Raw genomic sequence first — 20,368 nt, 5'->3', positions numbered from 1 at the left:
CCGAAACTCACATGTGACCAGATTTAGTTACAATCAAGTTACTGCAACCATTTTTGTCTAACTTGTGCTGCTCGGGCTTCTGGGTCCATATAACTCGGGAGCAGTGTCTCAGTGTAGTTAGTAAACAGCATGTTTCCTTTGCCATTTTGATCACCTCCAGGGCTTCTTGGATCCCCTAATGGGGTGGTCTGTCTGTTGCTAGCAGACCAGTAGAGATAAGATAACAAAAGGACTACCTAACTTTTTGTCTATGGCTTCCTATTGGTGGAAGATATTTTCCAACTTTTCGCATAGAAAATTTTAACCGATTTTAGGTATACCACTCCATACAACTGAAAACAATGTCTAGTATATCACAGTCAAAAATGATTGTGATAAACTAGATACATTGTGTTTCAAACCTAAACAACAGATGATTGTGTCACAGGTTAACATATGAAAAGCAGCACCACAAATAGGAGAATCGATCCGCATTTTTTGACAATCCTAATAAACATATCATCATGAATTTGTGTTCACTAAAATGTATCCCACATGGCGAATGTAAATAAATCGCGCTTTAATTTACGAACATACCGAACGTTCGCCTTTGGTTTACCCCGTTCGAGACATCTTTATTGCCCCATAAGTCGCGACGTTAACAATTCTTCTGTCAGATTTGAGAGACACTCTAAGAATGTGATGCGAAAAGAACGTGATTATTTACTTTGGCCATTTTGAACGTCACCGTTACATTGCTCGCGAGATGAAACATTTGGCAAACTAAAGTGCATCATGAAACCACAACTGCTTGACGACGACGACGAAGGAGTCCATTTCCGATGAGGCATCTTCTTCTCGATTATAAATATAACGCGCGTGTCGGTTGCAATATTAATTGCAGTGCATTATGATGAGGTCTCTGGGCCCATTCTTCATCACTCCGCCGCGCGTTTATTTCGATCGAGTGGGAGAGAGTAAAAGACCTCGTAAAATGTGTCGTTAAAAGTGCATTAAATGCGATGCTGTTTGCCTGACGGGCCTTGGCCTGGGAGGGAAGCGGTTCAGAGTTGAGTGTATCGATACGGGACCGGCAAGATTTCGCCGAAATAATGTATTAATTGCTAGAAATGTTGAGATTATGATATTTATGTTTCACACCAAGCTACGTTTCGGTGGAAATGCTCATAGAACACTAAGTTGAAAAGCAAGCTAAGTTGAAGAATTGAAGAAATTGAAGAAAAAGCACGTAAGTTATACATACGGCTAACGTGGTGACAAGTTCTTTCCATAAGAGGAATTGATTTTGCTTTTGGACAATTTTGAAGTACACTAAGGTTTTTTTTACGTCGCTCCATGTACCGCGTAAAAAACGTGTTATTTAAAAAAAAACCGCGTTATTTAAAAAAAAACAATACTCAACAAAACTTCGAGTTTTTGGTGGTCTCATCTTGTTCGTAGTCAGAATAGCAGAGGAATGGGTTTGCTGAAGCGTGATTTACAGTGGATTTACCACCCCTCTATTTGAATTTGCAGCATTTTTTTTAGTTGTTTGAAATTTTGCATACGTATTCTTTATGGCTAAAACAGAAAATTTGTATCATTATTTCGTCATTAGACGTCGATTTTTTTGTTATTATTTTTAATTTAAAAATGTTTTGTCCGATCGATTTAATGTACTCTGCCAAAATATAAGACTTCATCTTCATCTATACAAAGAAAAACAAATGCCAGGCTTAGCAAAAATATAACACTGAATTACTTTTCATTTTAAAAGTATTTTATGTCTTTGTTCTTACTTTTATACGGGCCGTATATAAATCCATCCGTCGATACCGCCGCCAACAGTGACTAATTGCTGTCTTCAATCTCGTCTGGCGTGGTCGACCCACGGCGCGGGACCCATGACGTGATGATCTGCATGGGCTGGGAGAGAAGATCAAGTTGAAGATCAGTGATTTGTCAAGATGCTGGCTGGCAAGCCGAGAGCAGGGGCGTGCATCGGTCGTCCCGGTGCATGCAGCATGTTGTTCAGACAAAATGCGACAAATCTGTCTTTTCCCGCTATCTGATGTGACAGTCTTCCAATACTTACGGCGAGATAAAGTTACCGAGGTTTCGCGTTCAGTCAGTCGGCTCCTAATGGAACCAGTGGGAGCCGAATTCTCAGACGCTGCATTTTTAGATTCTCGTTTTTTAATTATTTTTTTCTTTTTACCTTGAGATGAAGGATTGTGGCATTTTGGATGAAGTCGAAGACAGAAGTGAATTTGCGTGCTAATTAGCGCTGTACCAGACCGCACATACGTGGGGTGCTTTGGGATAGGAGATAAAGCAGAAAAGGGAACGCATTCCGAAGATTTCAGTCAGCATTCATTGGTGAGTCACATTCCTGAATCGTGCAGAGCACACATTCTTCGGATTGCAGTCATTGACTTGATTTGACTGCAGACTAACATCTTGAATGCGTTGAACTTTTTTACACAACATTTGTTCAGCGACTTATAAACCGCTTATGGCCCGGTCAATCGAGACTTAGGTATAACATTGAGATTATTTATGAATTTTCGATTTCTCAACATGCTGTGAGGGGTCAGGCACTTAATACGTTCGGGGCTCTGAGGCGGTAATGATTGATCGTGTCGTATGTGTATCTAATGAAGGATAGTATAGAAAAGTAATAATTGGTCGGTGTTCTGCCAAAACACACCAAGCGCCAACAAAAAATCACCAATTTTTCTGCCCAAGCTTTCGTTTAGTGGATTAAATTGATCGTGAATCTCATCAAATATCCCCCAACTCCATAGCTGAGGATATCATACATCAAATATACGTATGAATTGATATGAAATGAATTCCCGTTTTCCTTGTGCGAACAAAATATTACAAGTCAGTCAAAAAGCCGCTTGGTGCGGTTTGGCTGAACCCCGACCAATTGTACACCCGATTCTTGGGGGATGCGTTCCATGTACAAAAAGTTTTCAATTCAAAACTCGAAAATCCGTGTAAAAAAATCGCCAAATCGTGAGAAATGAAGCAACTTTGCAAAAATTTTGTGCGGGATTTTTTTTACACGACCAGAATCGGGTGCAGTAGCAATGAAGGGTACTAAAGAGTCTGCTTGAATCACGTGTCTGATATTCGACATCGTTACGGATAATCCGATTAGTTACTTTGCTCCGCTGAAGTTGATATTGTGACAAATCGAGAAGATGCGGGAGGCTTACATAAGGCTTGAGAAAGTATCTAAGGTAATCGTAGATGAAGGAAGGCCAAAAGAAACTAATCATCACGATTTTGTATCGAAGGTGATACATGAAAGTGACTTTTATTTTAAATATTTTTTTATTCAAAGTCAAATTCATTCAAATAAAGTTAAAAACAGGGTTCTTATATCAGGGTTCACTTACGTCGTCAGTAGATGGAAGAGATTAGCGCGGGGTGATCATTTTCAGTGCAAAAAGTAACCGATGGTGGCTCTTCCATTCAAAAATTCAAGATGGCTGATTCATGAAATTGACATACTGCAACACCTGTACTGCCACTAACCGCAAGTCGAGCACATATGTCTATGGATCCCATATACAGATGTGCTCGACTTGCGGTTAGCGGCAGTTTATGTATTAATCTTGGTTAAAAATTATAGGAAGGAAATCGAGTGTACTTTGTTTCCCGCAAGGCACCTCGAACGAATACAATTTGTTGTCGAAGTAGGCTGGTTATAAGACTCATATTAGTCTATTAGTCCGTTTTTTTCTATGAACAAAACATCTGAATCAGGGTACTTACATTTTATATTCTTATACCTGTTTATGCTCATCTTGATCTGAATATAGTCAGTGAGAAGGACGTGCCATTAATGAAGTACAATGCTTGGAGAAGGCGAACAAATCGTGAATGGCACTAACTTATGGTGAAACCTCTCAGGGTGGAACCACACCCAACTAAGGAATGTCAGGTTTTCGAATAATGATGTATAAGAATCTTGACAAATCTTGGTAAAGGGGAAAACGGTCAATATGCACCCCCTAAGAAAGCGTTTGATTTCAACGATGATAACACCTACGTAGATTCCTGGTTAGATATAGCATCGATATACCTATGCCAGGTGTATTGTAGAGGTCCATAATCGCCGGTCCTGGGCGATGTTCTTCCAGTTCACCCGAACGTTTAGTGTTTCCAGGTCGGATTCCACCACATGCAGCCAGCATGCAGGAAGTCGTCGGTCTCTATCCGGTTCGCAGCGGAATATTTTTTCGTTATTTTTTCATCCGACATTCGCACTATGTGACCAGCCCATTGAGGTCTGTCGTATTTTATACGATTGACAATATTTTCTTCTTGTACATACCATTTCCTAGTTTCCCGACGAGTATACTGCCGTTCAACGCATAATTGCCCCATGTCACCTTTGACAAAAAAAAAATCAAACTTTCCCACTAATTTTAGAATCGAATAGATCTGAAAAGTTCTCCAATATTTTTGGAATCTAATGAGCGTGGGAAACACTTCTCTGGAATCTACGTTTTTCAGCCTACATTATTGTTAGATGACAACATAATTTTTCAGTGGGACAAATTGACTCGAGATTGGATTTTTCCACCAGTTCCAACATGGAACAATTATGCGTAGGCGACAACCCCTTCGCAAGAGGTGGGTTGTTCAGTTCTCCGCCTAGGAGGCCAGAAGCAATAGTCGGCAGCTCGGTGCGCAGCGCCAGCGTGGGTCACTTAACCATCTCCCAGGCTACGCCGGTAGAGGTTATAGACGGCCCATGGCTTGTGAAGGCGATGAACCGCAAACGCGATGGGCTTTCTGCCTTCGAGGTGGCGACAGAACATCTGAACGCCATCATCGACTTTGCGTCATCGAAGCATAATATCAGTAAGGACCTCAAGAGGAGCTTGCTGAAACTTCGAAAGTCGATGTTGGACGCCAAGCTGGAGAGGGCGGTCGGGACGGCCAAGTGTAAACCCGTGAAATCCGTGGAGTTGAGGTCTACCCAGACTGAGGCCCAAGGATTCGCGGACTCGGGCAAGGTCGAATCGACCGAGGGCGTGCCAGCGAAGACGGTGGTGCCAAAGTCTACCCAGACTGAGGCTCAAGTATTCGCGGGCACGTCGGGGGTGACTGCTCCAACGGAGCAGACACAAAAACCGTGGGGACAGTCTCCAGGGGATGAGCTCCCTGGGGGCCGCTCTAAAACGCGTAGGGTTACTACCCCGAGCAAGGGTAGTGGGGCTGGGATGTTGAACCCCGGCCTGGTACCTCCAAAACCGGGGGAGGAGGGACCTGGAAAGATGGTTGTAAGCGGTTACGGCAGGCTGAGAGCTCTCAGCCGCACCAGACCAGGGAAACAGAGGGGGATGACGCCCCCTGGACCCTGGTCAAGAACAAGAGGAAACCGAAGACGTCAAGGGCCGAAAAAAAGGCCCAGGCGAATGAGGGTAGCAAGAAGTCTAGAGTAGGCGCCAATCACTCCCGGGGCGATGCCCTAGTCATCAAAACGGACGAGGCTAAGTACTCGGACGTCTTGAAGGCGATGAGGAGTGACGTCAAGCTCGGTGAACTCGGCGCCGACGTACGTCGAATAAGACGTACCCGGATGGGCGAGATGATCCTCGAGCTGAAGCGGGGCGTCTCGCAAAAGGGCGCCGCCTACAAGAAGTTGGCGAAGGAAGTCCTAGGCGAGACGGCCAAGGTGAGGGCACTCACGACGGTGGTGAATCTAAGGGTTAAAGACCTGGACAAGATCACCGAAGTCGAAGAGAAGAAGTGGAGACGCCCACCGCAGCCGTTCGGCTACGGAAAGGTCCGGCAGGGACGCAGGTAGCATCGGTTCTGCTATCTGCAGCGGACGCCTCCAAGGTAGTCAAGTTAGAGAGCGTCAAAGCGGGATGGTCGGTGTGCTCTGTGGGCATATACGAGCAACCCGAAGTTTGCTTCAAGTGCCTGGAACCGGGGCACAAGCAATGGCCCTGACAGAAGCAATCTCTGCCGATGCTGTGGATTGGAGGGACATTAGGCACAATGCTGCACGAACCCTCCCAATTGTTAAATTTGTTCCAGCAAAGCTGTGAACAGCAAGCACCCCATGGGGGGTTCGATGTGCCCGGTGTTTAAGCGTTTAATCACAGTGCAGGTAACGCAGCTGGCTTGCTCGGCCTCGCTCGAGTGTTTGGTGTGCGCAGGTTTAGAGGAAACGGCGGAACACGTGTTGTTCGTGTGCCCACGTTTTCGCGCAATGCGTGACCACATTCTTGCCACATGGGGTCTGGACACTACCCCGGACAACCTAGTTCGGAGGATGTGTAAAGATGAAGTTGGCTGGAACGCCGTTTTATCGGCTATCGCCCAAATTGTCTCAGAGCTACACAGAAGGTGGTGCGTGGACTCAAGGATGGCTAGTTCAGGCGCAAATAAGAGGTGGTCCAAGGGATCGGATTCGGCTTCATGGGTCATGCTCTGTGGTGGAACTCGATCCTTTTATCGAACAAGTGGCCGCACGAAGAACAACATGGTTTCGTCGCTTTCGCGGCGTCGGTCAACCGGGCGGGTTCCGAGCCCGAGGACGGAAAGGGGTCCTCGTCAAGTCTGGGGCAGGCGTAGGCACCGCGTCAGCAAGTCCCTCTGTGTGTTGGCGAATAGACCCTGTCGCAGAGAGGTCAATTTGGGGTGCACGCGGCATCATCATTCTTGATAACAGTCGTGCAGAGGGAAGCAGGCGCGAAGTCGACCCTTCCCACCTTCCGAGGACATAGGGCGTGGTAAGGCCACCTGGAAAGCCGGCAACGCACTGGCACGATACCATCGTGTTCTTCTAAAAAAGCGAGTCACGATGTTCGGTGCTGCAAGGACACGCAGCTAACCTCGAGAGTGCGTTGTGCACTGGCCCCCCTTTGAAGCATTACTTTCTGGTTGTACCGAAGGGACTATGGGCTTGGCGGCAATGGAAACGGTTTAGCGGGTCGGGGATGTAGTCCTGCCTCCCTCGGTGATCCCTAACCCCGCACTTCCTGGTCAACCCAGGATGTCTGTTGAGCCGATTCCCCCTCCATTGTTTAGGAAGAAAAAAAAACACGCACACACGCAGTATAACCGGATGCTGGACTCACTCACGGAGCAGCTGATCAGCCAAAAAGCGGTAATCAATCATAAACCGGCGCCTTCGATGCTTGGGCAGTAGAATGGGGAAGCAGACTGACTAATCCGAAGGTTACAGTTTGCTGGAAGCGTTGGCAAAGCTGGACGTCAGGCTGTGCAACGAACGTACCGTTAGAACATTTTGCAGAGACGGCAGGGAGTCCATCATCGACGTCACGTTCTGCAGTCCGTCACTGGTGAGGAACATGAGCTGGAGAGTTAGTGAGGACTATACACATAGTGATCACCAGGCGATTCGGTATAGTGTTGGAACACGAATGCCAACGGTACGGCGAGAGATCAGGAATAGCGGACGAAAATGGAAGGCGAAGGACTTCGACAAGGATCTCTTTATCGAATCACTTCGAGCAGACAGCGACGCTACAAATCTCGATGCAGATGAGCTGACTCTTGCGAGGGCATGCGATGCTACGATGCCAAGAAGACTGGAGCCAAGGAGAAGCCGGAGGCTTAATTACTGGTGGAATGAAACTCTTGCTAGTCTTCGTGCTGCGTGTCTCAGAGCCAGAAGACGCTTTCAGAGAGCAAGGTCTGAAACAGTCAGAGAGGAGCGTAAGATAATCTTCCGTGAAGCTAGATCGGCCTTCAAACGGGAGATTAAAGTCAGCCAATCGAACTGCTTCAAGGAGTTGTGCCGGGAAGCTGACGCTGATCCTTGGGGCAATGCTTATCGGGTCGTAACAGCGAGGATCAGGGGTCCAGCGACACCAGCGGAAATGTGTCCTGACAAGCTGAAGATCATTGTATTTGGTCAGACACCCTTCGGCCAAATGGCCTCACATCTTCCCGCAGCATGATTCTACGATGTGGCCGTCTACACCGTACGCAGATGAAGACTAAGTAACCATTGCAGGTATGCAAGTCTCCAACGACGAGCTGTCATCAGTGGCGAAAGGTCTGAAGATGAAGAAAGCTCCGGGTCCGGATGGAATTCCAAACGTGGCTCTAAAAACTGCGATTCTGGCGTTTCCAGATTTGTTCAGGATGGTGCTGCAGAAATGCCTAGCAGATGGTAACTTTCCGGATAGATTCAGAAACTAGCGCTGCTGCCAAAACCAGGGGAATCCAGCATCGTATAGGCCCATATGCCTGCTGGATACACTGGGGAAGCTTCTGGAAAGGATTATCCTTAATCGGCTGACGCAGTTCACTGAGGGCGAGACTGGCTTATCGGAAAAGCAGTTCGGATTCCGAAAAGGCAGATCGACGGTGAATGCAATCAGGACGGTCATTGAAGTTTCAGAGAGAGCGGCCAAGAAGAAGAGGTGTGGCAATCGATTCTGCGCTGTAGTAACGATTGACGTCAAAAACGTTTTTAACAGTGCCAGCTGGGAGGCCATCGCCGCAGCGCTGCACGATATGCGGGTTCCTGACTACTTGTGTAGAATCCTGGAAAGTTACTTTCAGAACCGGATCCTGGTTTACGAAACGAATTCGGGGTAGAAGTCGATTAGGGTTACGGCAGGTGTTCCGCAAGGTTCCATACTAGGCCCAACGCTGTGGAACATTATGTACAATGGAGTTCTAAAACTGAAGTTGCCCAAAGGCGTGAAGATCTTCGGATTCGCGGACGATGTCGTCCTTACAATAACCGGAGAGTCGTTGGAAGAAGTAGAAATGTTAGTGGCGGAAACGACCGACGCAGTTGAAAACTGGATGAACGGAGTCAAGCTGCAGCTGGCTCATCACAAAACGGAAGTGATACTGGTTAGCAACTGCCGAGAGATCCAGCGGATCCAGATTACCGTAGGAGGGTACAACATACCGTCCGTGCGGGCTTTGAGGCATCTAGGAGTGATGATCGACGACCGGTTGAATTTCAACACCCATGTGGACTATTGCTGCGAAAAGGCAGCTAAAATGGTTAGTGCGTTTGCAAAGATCATGCCGAACGTGGGTGGTCCTAAAAGCAGCAGTAGACGTCTTCTGGCAGCAGTATCATCCTCGATACTGAGGTACGGAGCACCTGCCTGGGGAGCTGCGCTCAAGACGAAACGTAACCGCAGAAAGTTGAACAGCGTGTTTCGCCTAATGGCCGTTCGAGTCGCGAGTGCGTACCGAACCATTTCCTCGGAGGCAGTTTGCGTTATCGCAGGGATGATTCCAATCTGCATAACCCTAGCAGAGGATATCGAGTGTTACCAACGGAGAGATACCAGAAATGTGAGGAAGACGGTGAAACTGGACTCTTTGGTGAAGTGGCAGCAGGAGTGGGACAATGCGGATAATGGAAGGTGGACCCATCGGCTCATCCCCAATGTGTCGACGTGGGTGTACAGGGAGCATGGTGAGGTGAATTTTTACCTTACACAGTTCCTGTCCGGACATGGTTGTTCCCGCCAATATATGCACCGGTGTGGCCATGCGTCCTCGCCATTCTGCCCGGCGTGTTTCAACGTAGAGGAGACTCCAGAGCACGTGTTATTCGATTGTCCGAGGTTTGCGGAAGCACGTAGAGGAATGCCTGCCCTACGCGTGGACATCATCGCAGAGCGAATGTGTCACGATGAAGATACGTGGAATGCGGTAAGCAGAGTCGTGAGGCAAATACTGTCAGAGCTGCAAAACGCCTCGAAACGTGCACCTCATTCAAAACGGGAGCCACGCACAACTGCTGCGTCGCAACAAAGTTGGAATGATAAAATGGGAGTTGTGCGTGGCTTACGTTTTGAATGGGGTGCTTTTGAAAACACAAGTGCATTTAGTTTTGGATTCCGGGGAATTTGTCCTTAAACAATATTTCTGGAAGGGTTTTTTTAAGCAGCTGATTCCGATTTTTCATGATTAACCTTTTGTCTATGCTCAAAAAAACTTACGTTGTCTGTGCTCTGGGGTCAAATTGACCCCAAATTGAAATTGCTGTAACTTTTTCAATGTTTGGCCAATTTTGAATTTTTGGGGCTGTTTCGAAAGATAATTTAATCATTTTTCAGGTCGTTACCAAAGATTGACTATAGGTGGGCGGGTACATCGCGGGGAGGGGTTTTAGTGAACAAGGATACAAAAACAGTGATTTTTCATGATTATTTTACTTATATCCGAAAATCCTACCCATTTTGAACTGCAACTTTTTTAAAAAGTCTATGCAGGAAGGCATGTGCTTTGGCATGAGGCGTTGATAAGTTTAGAACTCGGCCGCCAGGTGATGGTATATTTGAATTCATTATTTTAGACTACTCAAGATATTCCGATATATAGAATTCTCCTCAGTGTAAATATTCTTATCGCACAAATTTAAAATAGGAAGAAGTGCTCATTATATTGAGCACCGCTTTGTAGTGATAGACATCCTGAACAATGTTGCCGAATACAACTTGGGTGTAAGTATGAGGGATCTCAAGCTAAAGCAATATTTCAAATATGCAAGAATATTGCAAGTACACTAGCGCCGCCTATTTGTAAATTTCCTAATTATTTATTCCGTCACATGACAGTCCATTCCCACCAGACGAACTTTGTTAAAGACGTCATCTTTACAAATTTCAAAATTGTGCGATTAGAATATTTACAATGAGGAAAATTCTATACACTGGATTCTGTTTTTACACGATTTACATTTTCTCAATTTTCCACTCATCCTAAATGTTTAACGCATATTAATTATCATGTGATTTTTCTTTGATTTATTCTGGATTTTTTGAAACATGTTGCGAAGAGTTTGGTGGCAAATTGAAGTCACACGATCAAAAATACGAGCGAAAAAAAATCGTGTAAAAACAAAATCCTGTGTATCGGAATTACTTGAGTAGTCTAGAATAATGAAATTCAAATATACCACCACCTAGCGATCAAGCGCTAAACTATTCAATGCCTCATGCCAAAGCACACGCCTTTCTGCATAACCTTTTTGAAAAAGTGCAGTTCAGAATGGGTAGGATTTTCAGATGTAATAAAATAAGCATGAAAAATCACTGTTTTTATACCCTTTTTTACGAAAATCCCACCCGCGATGTACCCGTCCACCTATAGTCAATCTTTGGTAATGAACTAAAAGATAATTAAATTATCTTTCGAAACAGCCCCAAAAATCCAAAATTGGCCAAACATTAAAAAAGTTATAGCAATTTCAATTTGGGGTCAATTTGACCCCAGAGCACGGGCAACTTATGTTTTTTGAAAAAAGGACACTGTAGCGCATATTTTCAAGATTTTTCAAGCGAATTTGCACCTAGGAGACAGATCTCGGCGAGTTTTACCAAACTACCAAAAATTAGGAGAATCGGTTGAAAACTAAAAAATGGCGGCCACTCAAACTGGCCTGGGGTCATATTGACCCCAGAGCACAGACAAAGGGTTAACTCAGCCTTCCTCGTGACTTTTGCATGAGGAAATATCATATATACTTGTCGGAAACGACAACGAACATATTTGCTGAAGAAATGGAAAAAATCCATACAGTCGTTTTCGAATTATGCAGATAAGAACACAGACCATTTCAAGACAAAATTTTCAAAACGACTTATCTGCTTTTGTAAACAAAGATTTAAACGACGATATGAAGAATCTGATAGCTCTTCCACACAAACCAACACCATCAACAGATAACAGGAGCGTTCAGCTACGTTTTGGATGTCTTGATTTCATTTTCATATGTATAGATTTTAAGAATTGTTTGGTGAAAGTTTAGCTTATTTTATTCTTAGGCTATTCTCACAATTAAAATTGGATTTTATATGAAATGTATAATAGACATGGTTTTGGACGAGCTGCTTATTGGCGTCATGCTAAAACACAACTGTTGCATAGCACTGGATTCGAAAGCACGCTCCAAGCTAAAACAGAACCAACTGCATCCATTAATAATCCACAAACAAGCTATACAAGCTTGCAAGCCCAGCGATTGCAATCTTAATCGCCTTTTCAAATCGTCCCATCTAAACAATGTTTGACGGCGGGCGGACACTGTCTACGTGATCCGGCGGGCAGAATGGTTCCAAGAAGTAGCACATCCAAACCAAACAGCCATAAATCCGGCCTACGCGGCGAGCCGCAATGCTCCATTGCAAGTTGCAATTGCGATGACGGCGGCGGCGCGGCGGACGTACGTACAGATAGGACTTACCACCAATCTACCAGTCCGCGAGCCACGATCGTTCGTTGTCTGTCCGCTGGACGAGGTACGTAGGTCCGTGACTATAGCTACTGGGGCCATTGTAGATCGAGTGATAGCTGAACAGTTAGCACCGTTAGAGGTCTTTCCCTCGCTCGAGTCTCTATTATTAGTAGCAATTCTGCAAATTTCGATCGAATGGCTATCGGTACCATCCGAATCATGCCGGTATGTTCCAGTATGTTAATGAATGGCTTAGAAAATCGAAATCGACAAATCTTATCGATTCCGATGAACAAGAGCTGCGCAATGCCGAGGGATGTTTACGAAATCGGAGGTCAGTTGTTTGAAAGACTCATCAATAATTGCATGGCTTGTTATGCATCGAACACTGATATAGAAAGGAATTACGTTACCCAAGCTAATCTTGATTATGGTGACACAGAAAATCCAGCTTGAACTGAATTGATTCAGCTGATAACAGCTAAAAGCTGATAGAATAGATGAAAACGTCTTCGTGTATGAGACTTTGTAGAGATTGCTAATATGAAATATTCGGAAAACTAATTCTAATAAACTAATTTATATTTCATGTAATCTGACCCAATTCAGTACCATTATAATATTATGATACATTCTGAATAATAAATTAAGAAGATTTTCTTTTGCGACTTTCGATCATAATGTAGTAACAGCTTTTTTCAAAAAGACAAGAGTAGGTATGGATGTTACTGATCCCCTTTGGCGATAGTAACTAAATGAATGAATGAAAGACACTGATCGTAAACTTCATTGCCAACTGTCGAAAGGTGCTCCGATCCGATGCATTCATGTGCCGATGCGTCGTCGGTCTTTTATCATCACCCACAATCAAAACCGACTGACGATCGAGAAAATTAATGGGTAATTTTTAAAAGTAATTTCATTGAGCGCATTAGTCGCTGCTATTGAATGGGTAGAATGGTGCGCGGAATGAGCGGAACATTACCATCGTTGCGATTATTAACACTAGGATTCATTCGTTCAGAAAATCGTTGTAACTAAATTTTCAAATGGCTATATCTCAGTGGTTTTCAACCGATTTTCTCAGTTTTTTCACCAACCTCTTAGCCATCTCTTCTAGTTTCTGGACATTGCAAAATATTGTATCTAGGGGTGTTCAATTTTTCACTAGAGCTGTGGGAGTAAAGCAACGGATTTAGAAAAATGCGATTTTGGAGATATACTTATATTTCACTACCAAAAATGATATCTATTCATATAGTGATGATGGAAATGATAAAATAACAAATAAAAGACATCACCTGGAACATAAGAACACATGTTGAGCATCCCTACTATGCATTCGATGATAATTCGGTACCTTTAGGAACCACTTCATACTACACGATGTATAAAGCTTCAGAAAATGTTTTCAAGCATGTTGTCTACTGTGAACTTGTTAAAATAAATGTAAACTTTATACGAAACATGTGTGATAATAAATTATGATGTTCTAGGATCTCCGAACTGTACTGGAATTTGAATCAAACGGTCTACCGAATCAACCAAGGCTTCCATGATGCCCCCAGCCGCAGTATTAACCCAATTATGTCCTCCGAGTATTTATCTTTCACTTGCGTTTAAAATCCAGGCATTTGAGATGTTGTAAGATCTCCAAATTGTCCTGAAGTTTGAGTAAAATGGTATATCGAATCAACCAAGGCATCCATGATGTCCTCAGCCGCGGTGTCAACCCAATTATGGCCTCCGAGTATTTATCTTTCACTTGCGTCTCAAATCCAGGCATTTGAGTTGTTGTAAGATCTCCAAATTGTCCTGAAGTTTGAGTAAAATGGTATATCGAATCAACCAAGGCTTCCATGATGTCCTCCGCCGTAGTATGAACCCTATTATGTCCTCCGAGTATTTGTCTTTCACTTCCATCTCAAATCCAGGCATATGAGATGTAGTAAGATCTCCAAATTGCCATGGAGTTTGAGTAAAATGGTCTATCGAATCAACGAAGGCATCCATGATGTCCCCAGCCACGGTATCAACCCAATTATGCCCTCCGAGTTTTTGTCTTTCACTTCCATCTCAAATCCAGGCATATGAGATGTAGTAAGATCTCCAAATTGCCATGGAGTTTGAGTAAAATGGTCTATCGAATCAACCAAGGCATCCATGATGTCCCCAGCCACGGTATCAACCCAATTATGTCCTCCGGGTATTTACATTTCACTTGCGTCTCAAATCCAAATATATGAGATGTTGTAAGATCTCCAAATTGTCTTGGAGTTTGAGTAAAATGGTCTATCGAATCAACTAAGGCTTCTATGATGTCCTCCGCCGTAGTATAAACCCTACTATGTCCTCCGAGTATTTGTCTTTCACTTGCATCTCAAATCCAGGTATTTAAGATGTTGTAAGATCTCCAAATTGCCCTGGAGTTTGAGAAAAATGATCTATCGAATCAACCAAGGCTTCCATGATGTCCTCAGTCGCAGTATTAACCCTATTATGTCCTCCGAGTAATTGTCTTTCACCTGCGTCTCAAATCCAGGCATAGGGGATGTTGAAAGATCTCCAAATAGTCCTGGAGTATGAGTAAAATGGTCTATCGAATCAACGAGAGCTTTCATGATGCCCCTAGCCACGGTATCAACCCAATTATGTCCTCCGAGTATTTATCTTTCACTTGTGTCTTAAATCCAGGCATTTGAAATATTGTAAGATTTCCAAATTGCCTTGGAGTTTGAGCAAAATGGTCTATCGAATCAACTAAGGCTTCCATGATGTCCTCTGCCGCGGTATCACCCCAATTATGTACTTCGGATATTTGTCTTTTACTTGCGTCTTAAATCTAGGCATATGAGATGTTGTAAAATCTCAAAATTGTCTTGAAGTTTGAATCAAATGGTCTAACGGATCAACCAAGGCTTCCATGAAGTCCCAAGCCGCGGCATCAACCCAATTATGTCCTCTGAATATTTGTCTTTCACTTTCGTCGCAGTTTCAGGCAATTGAAATGTTGTGAAATCTCCAAATTGTCCTTGAGTTTCAATCAAATGGTCTACCGAATCAACCAAAGCTTCCATGAAGTCCTCAGCCGCAGCATCAACTCAATAATGTCCTCTGAATATTTGTCTTTCACTTGCGTCGCAGTTTTGGGCAATTGAAATGTTGTAAGATCTCCAAATTGTCCATGAGTTTGAAACAAATGGTTTATCGAATCGTCCAAAGCTTTCATGCTGTCCCCAGCCGCGCTACCAACCCAATTATGCCCTCCGAGTATTTGTCTTTTACTTGCATTACAATTCTAGGCATATGAGTTGATTACTTTACTTATGATGTTTATTGTTTATTATTATTATAATAATCATTCGACAGTGTATGTTTGTCTTAATGAAACTTCACTCTAAAAACCTCAATTTTAAGAACATCACTTTGTCAGTCGAAGTCTAATTTCGGGCACGTCTCGTTAAATCCGATCATCATTGATCAAATTGGTACAATCAGGTCCTAGTAATGTCCTCGAGGTAAACGGAAGAAGACACTAGAATGGAACGTATAGGCAAGCATATTGATGGTTTATTTCGGTTTTTTCTCTTTGAATCGAAAAAATGAGGGAATTGAAAACATTTCAGAGAGGCATCGTAAAGCGTGTTGTTTTGGGAGGAGTACGTTAAGTACTACGTAGGACCAGTCACGGCAGCAGAAATCTCACACTCCGGTAAACTGTCATCCCTAGCTGCATGAATTGGGTAATGACTTGTCATAAGACAATTTTTAATTGTAACTTACCAGATATGTGAGGCCTTCTTTAGTGTCTCGTACTTGACTCGACTAAATGTGTGCATGAGCTCGGAAGACATGATAAGATACATACCTTCGCTGGAGACATAGTTCCAGGCGAGGTTGATTTGGTTGACAGACAACTTGATCCACATCCAGGGCGATTTGGGGGACTAATAACATCGCATTTTTATGTACCAAACATGTGCATGGGCTCGGAAGATTGGATAAAAACATCTGCTGGAGACATATTTCAAGGTAGGGTTGATTTGCAAGTCGTGGTTCATATGGAAAGTAATTTAAAAACAATTATGTCCACTAAATTGCGTTGATATCGTGGCTGAAGACATCATGGCAGCCTTGGTTGATTCGGTAGGCCATTTGATTCAAACTCCAGGACAATTTGGAGATTTTACAACATCTCATATGCCTGGATTTGAGACGCAAGTGAAAGATAAATACTCGGAGGACATAATTGGGTTGACACCGAGGCTGAGGACATCATGGATGCCTTCGTTGATTCGATAGACAATTTTACTCAAACTCCAGGGCAATTTGGAGATCTTACAACATCTCATATGCCTGGATTTGAGATGGAAGTGAAAGACAAATACTCGGAGGACATAATTGGGTTCATACTACGGCGGAGGACATCATGGAAGCCGTGGTTGATTCGATAGACCATTTTACTCAAACTCCAGGACAATTTGGAGATCTTACAACAACTCAAATGCCTGGATTTGATACGCAAGTGAAAGATAAATACTCGGAGGACATAATTGGGTTGACACCGCGACTTAGGACATCATGGATGTCTTGGTTGATTCGATAGACCATTTTACTCAAGCTTCAGGACAATTTGGAGATCTTACAACATCTCAAATGCCTGGATTTGAGATGTAAGTGAGAGATAAATACTCGGAGGACATAATTGGGTTGACACCGCGGCTTAGGACATCATGGATGTCTTGGTTGATTCGATAGACCATTTTACTCAAGCTTCAGGACAATTTGGAGATCTTACAACATCTCAAATGCCTGGATTTGAGATGCAAGTGAAAGATAAATACTCGGAGGACATAATTGGGTTGATACCGTGGCTGGGGACATCATGGATGCCTTCGTTGATTCGATAGACAATTTTACTCAAACTCCAGGGCAATTTGGAGATCTTACAACATCTCATATGCCTGGATTTGAGATGGAAGTGAAAGACAAATACTCCTAGGTCATAATTGGGTTCATACTACGGAGGAGGACATCATGGAAGCCGTGGTTGATTCGATAGACCATTTTACTCAAACTCCAGGACAATTTGGAAATCTTACAACAACTCAAATGCCTGGATTTGATACGCAAGTGAAAGATAAATACTCGGAGGACATAATTGGGTTGACACCGCGGCTTAGGACATCATGGATGTCTTGGTTGATTCGATAGACCATTTTACTCAAGCTTCAGGACAATTTGGAGATCTTACAACATCTCAAATGCCTGGATTTGAGATGCAAGTGAAAAATAAATACTCGGAGGACATAATTGGGTTGATACCGTATCTGGGGACATCATGGATGCCTTCGTTGATTCGATAGACCATTTTACTCAAACTCCAGGGCAATTTGGAGATCTTACAACATCTCATATGCCTGGATTTGAGATGGAAGTGAAAGACAAATACTCGGAGGACATAATAGGGTTCATACTACGGCGGAGGACATCATGGAAGCCGTGGTTAATTCGGTAGACCATTTAACTCAATCTCCAGGACAATTTGGAGATCTTACAACATCTCAAATGCCTGGATTTGATACGCAAGTGAAAGATAAATACTCGGAAGACATAATTGGGTTGATACCGCGGTATGGGACATCATGGAAGCCTTGGTTGATTCGGTAGACCATTTGATTCAAACTCCAGGACAATTTGCAGATCTTACAACATCTCAAATGCCTGGATTTGAGACGCAAGTGAAAGATAAATACTCGGAGGACATAATTGGGTTGATACCGCGGCTGGGGACATCATGGATGCCTTCGTTGATTCGATAGACCATTTTACTCAAACTCCAGGGCAATTTGGAGATCTTACAACATCTCATATGCCTGGATTTGAGATGGAAGTGAAAGACAAATACTCGGAGGACATAATAGGGTTCATACTACGGCGGAGGACATCATGGAAGCCGTGGTTGATTCGATAGACCATTTTACTCAAACTCCAGGACAATTTGGAGATCTTACAACAACTCAAATGCCTGGATTTGATACGCAAGTGAAAGATAAATACTCGGAGGACATAATTGGGTTGATACCGCGGTATGGGACATCATGGAAGCCTTGGTTGATTCGGTAGACCATTTGATTCAAACTCCAGGACAATTTGGAGATCTTACAACATCTCATATGTTTGGATTTGAGACGCAAGTGAAAGATAAATACTCGGAGGACATAATTGGGTTGATACTGCGGCTGGGGGCATCATGGAAGCCTTGGTTGATTCGGTAGACCGTTTGATTCAAATTCCAGTACAGTTCGGAGATCCTAGAACATCATAATTTATTATCACACATGTTTCGTATATAGTTTACATTTATTTTAACAAGTTCACAGTAGACAACATGCTTGAAAACATTTTCTGAAGCTTCATACATCGTGTAGTATGAAGTGGTTCCTAAAGGTACCGAATTATCATCGAATGCATAGTAGGGATGCTCAACATGTGTTCTTATGTTCCAGGTGATGTCTTTTATTTGTTATTTTATCATTTCCATCATCACTATATGAATAGATATCATTTTTGGTAGTGAAATATAAGTATATCTCCAAAATCGCATTTTTCTAAATCCGTTGCTTTACTCCCACAGCTCTAGTGAAAAATTGAACACCCCTAGATACAATATTATGCAATGTCCAGAAACTAGAAGAGATGGCTAAGAGGTTGGTGAAAAAACTGAGAAAATCGGTTGAAAAACCACTGAGATATAGCCATTTGAAAATTTAGTTACAACGATTTTCTGCACGAATGTATCCGCGTAAGTTTTTTTAGCGAATCAATCCTAGTGTTAATGGGATTCAATTCATGGTCAATGAGGTTCGATATTTCCATATTGCACCGTAGGTCAAGAACAGTTTATCAGATATGAATTCAAAAGAAAACAGCGATGTATAAACGCTCTTTTGCTTTTCTGAATGTTTGTTCGCGACTATTAGACAAAGATCGTTAGGACATAAGGGCCTTCAGGACTAAAATGTTGTTAAGATGAAAAAGAAAAGAAAGCCAAACTGTTTGAACGGAGATTCATACAGGTAGGTAAAAGAGCAACAGGGGCTATGTCCAAAAACTTGGCTATTGTTCTCTTGTCCACAACGAATTGTGGGGCTTACGTAGAATGTAGGGTTTGACAGAGGGCTGTGTCAAACTTCTATTAGAAACTGCAACTAGGCCTTACCAAAGCGACCATGTGCAGCTCAAAGTGTACGACCTAAGGACCGCCGGTACGGCGCGTCCTCGCAAGGTACCCAGAATTAAATGTAGTTGTGTACATTGCACGCGTATACTTGTGTACGTTTTGACAGTTTTCCCATGCAGATCTTCACTCCATTTGATGCTAGGTACCTTGCGTGGACGCTGCCTAACACGACAACCCTTCAGCGTGGCTGAAGGTTTGCGCAGGTTCAATAAGTCAAATGAGAAACCACTATGAGGCTAAAAGACCATAACTTATAAGGTCTCTTCTTTACGTGTATCATCGCTTCATTAGTTTGGATTCCTATCTATGTACCTTGACATAACGTTCGAAGAAATCGTTTACTATTCGAAGCCACACGCGCCATCAAATCTAGATAGCGAGGTGTTTATTTACTTTCGGAGCGTGAGTCGCCGTCATTCCACCAAAACAATAAAGAGCCCGGCGTCAATCAATCAAAATTTTAAAAATACAACAAGCGTCTTCCCGATAAGTTTTGCGTCCAGACAATGCGTTTCCTTTGGATTTAATACCTTCCGAGTCGAATTAACAGTATATTTCCCGTCATGACTTGATTGCAGAGTGTCCCACACCGTTTGTGCCGATGATTCGTCGAACAAAACTAAGCACATTGTGCCTACCACACACCGCAAGCTGATCCACCTTCCGAGCCGTGAGATAAACAAAATACTCCCAAACAGTTGTGATATAAACGACGTCGACGTTTAAATTGAAAATACTCAAATTAGATTAGTAGGAAGCGGATAGGAATTAACAAAAAAAAACAATTCGACAATGTTGAATCGGTTTCGAGCCTGCAAGGAAAAGCCGTCCAAATCGGAGAGTATCTCCACCACGGCCAGCACGGTGATACAGGATGCGACGAAAGACAATCGCAAGCTGATCCTGGATAACAGCCGGTGGGAGGCAAG

The 20,368-nt window shown here is 43.3% G+C and overlaps 1 protein-coding gene across 2 annotated transcripts in view; it reads left to right on the top strand.

The window, feature by feature from the left end:
• Nucleotides 1–20,368, top strand: part of LOC134210281 (ubiquitin-conjugating enzyme E2 W) — a 152,239-nt gene that overhangs the window by 117,434 nt on the left and 14,437 nt on the right. Inside the window, exon 2 of one of the 2 annotated variants that reach the window (XM_062686328.1) lies at nt 20,018–20,363. The exons of the other annotated variant lie outside the window; for it this stretch is intronic. Within the exon in view, the coding sequence (XP_062542312.1) occupies nt 20,232–20,363 (132 nt within the window). The 5' untranslated portion in view covers nt 20,018–20,231. The remainder of the gene's footprint in view (nt 1–20,017; nt 20,364–20,368) is intronic. 2 annotated transcript variants of the gene reach the window in all.

Source organism: Armigeres subalbatus, chromosome 2, assembly GCF_024139115.2.
Source record: "Armigeres subalbatus isolate Guangzhou_Male chromosome 2, GZ_Asu_2, whole genome shotgun sequence".
Taxonomy (NCBI): domain Eukaryota; kingdom Metazoa; phylum Arthropoda; class Insecta; order Diptera; family Culicidae; genus Armigeres; species Armigeres subalbatus.
Note: the sequence above shows the minus strand (reverse complement) of the source record. Positions and strands in the feature narration are given on the sequence as shown.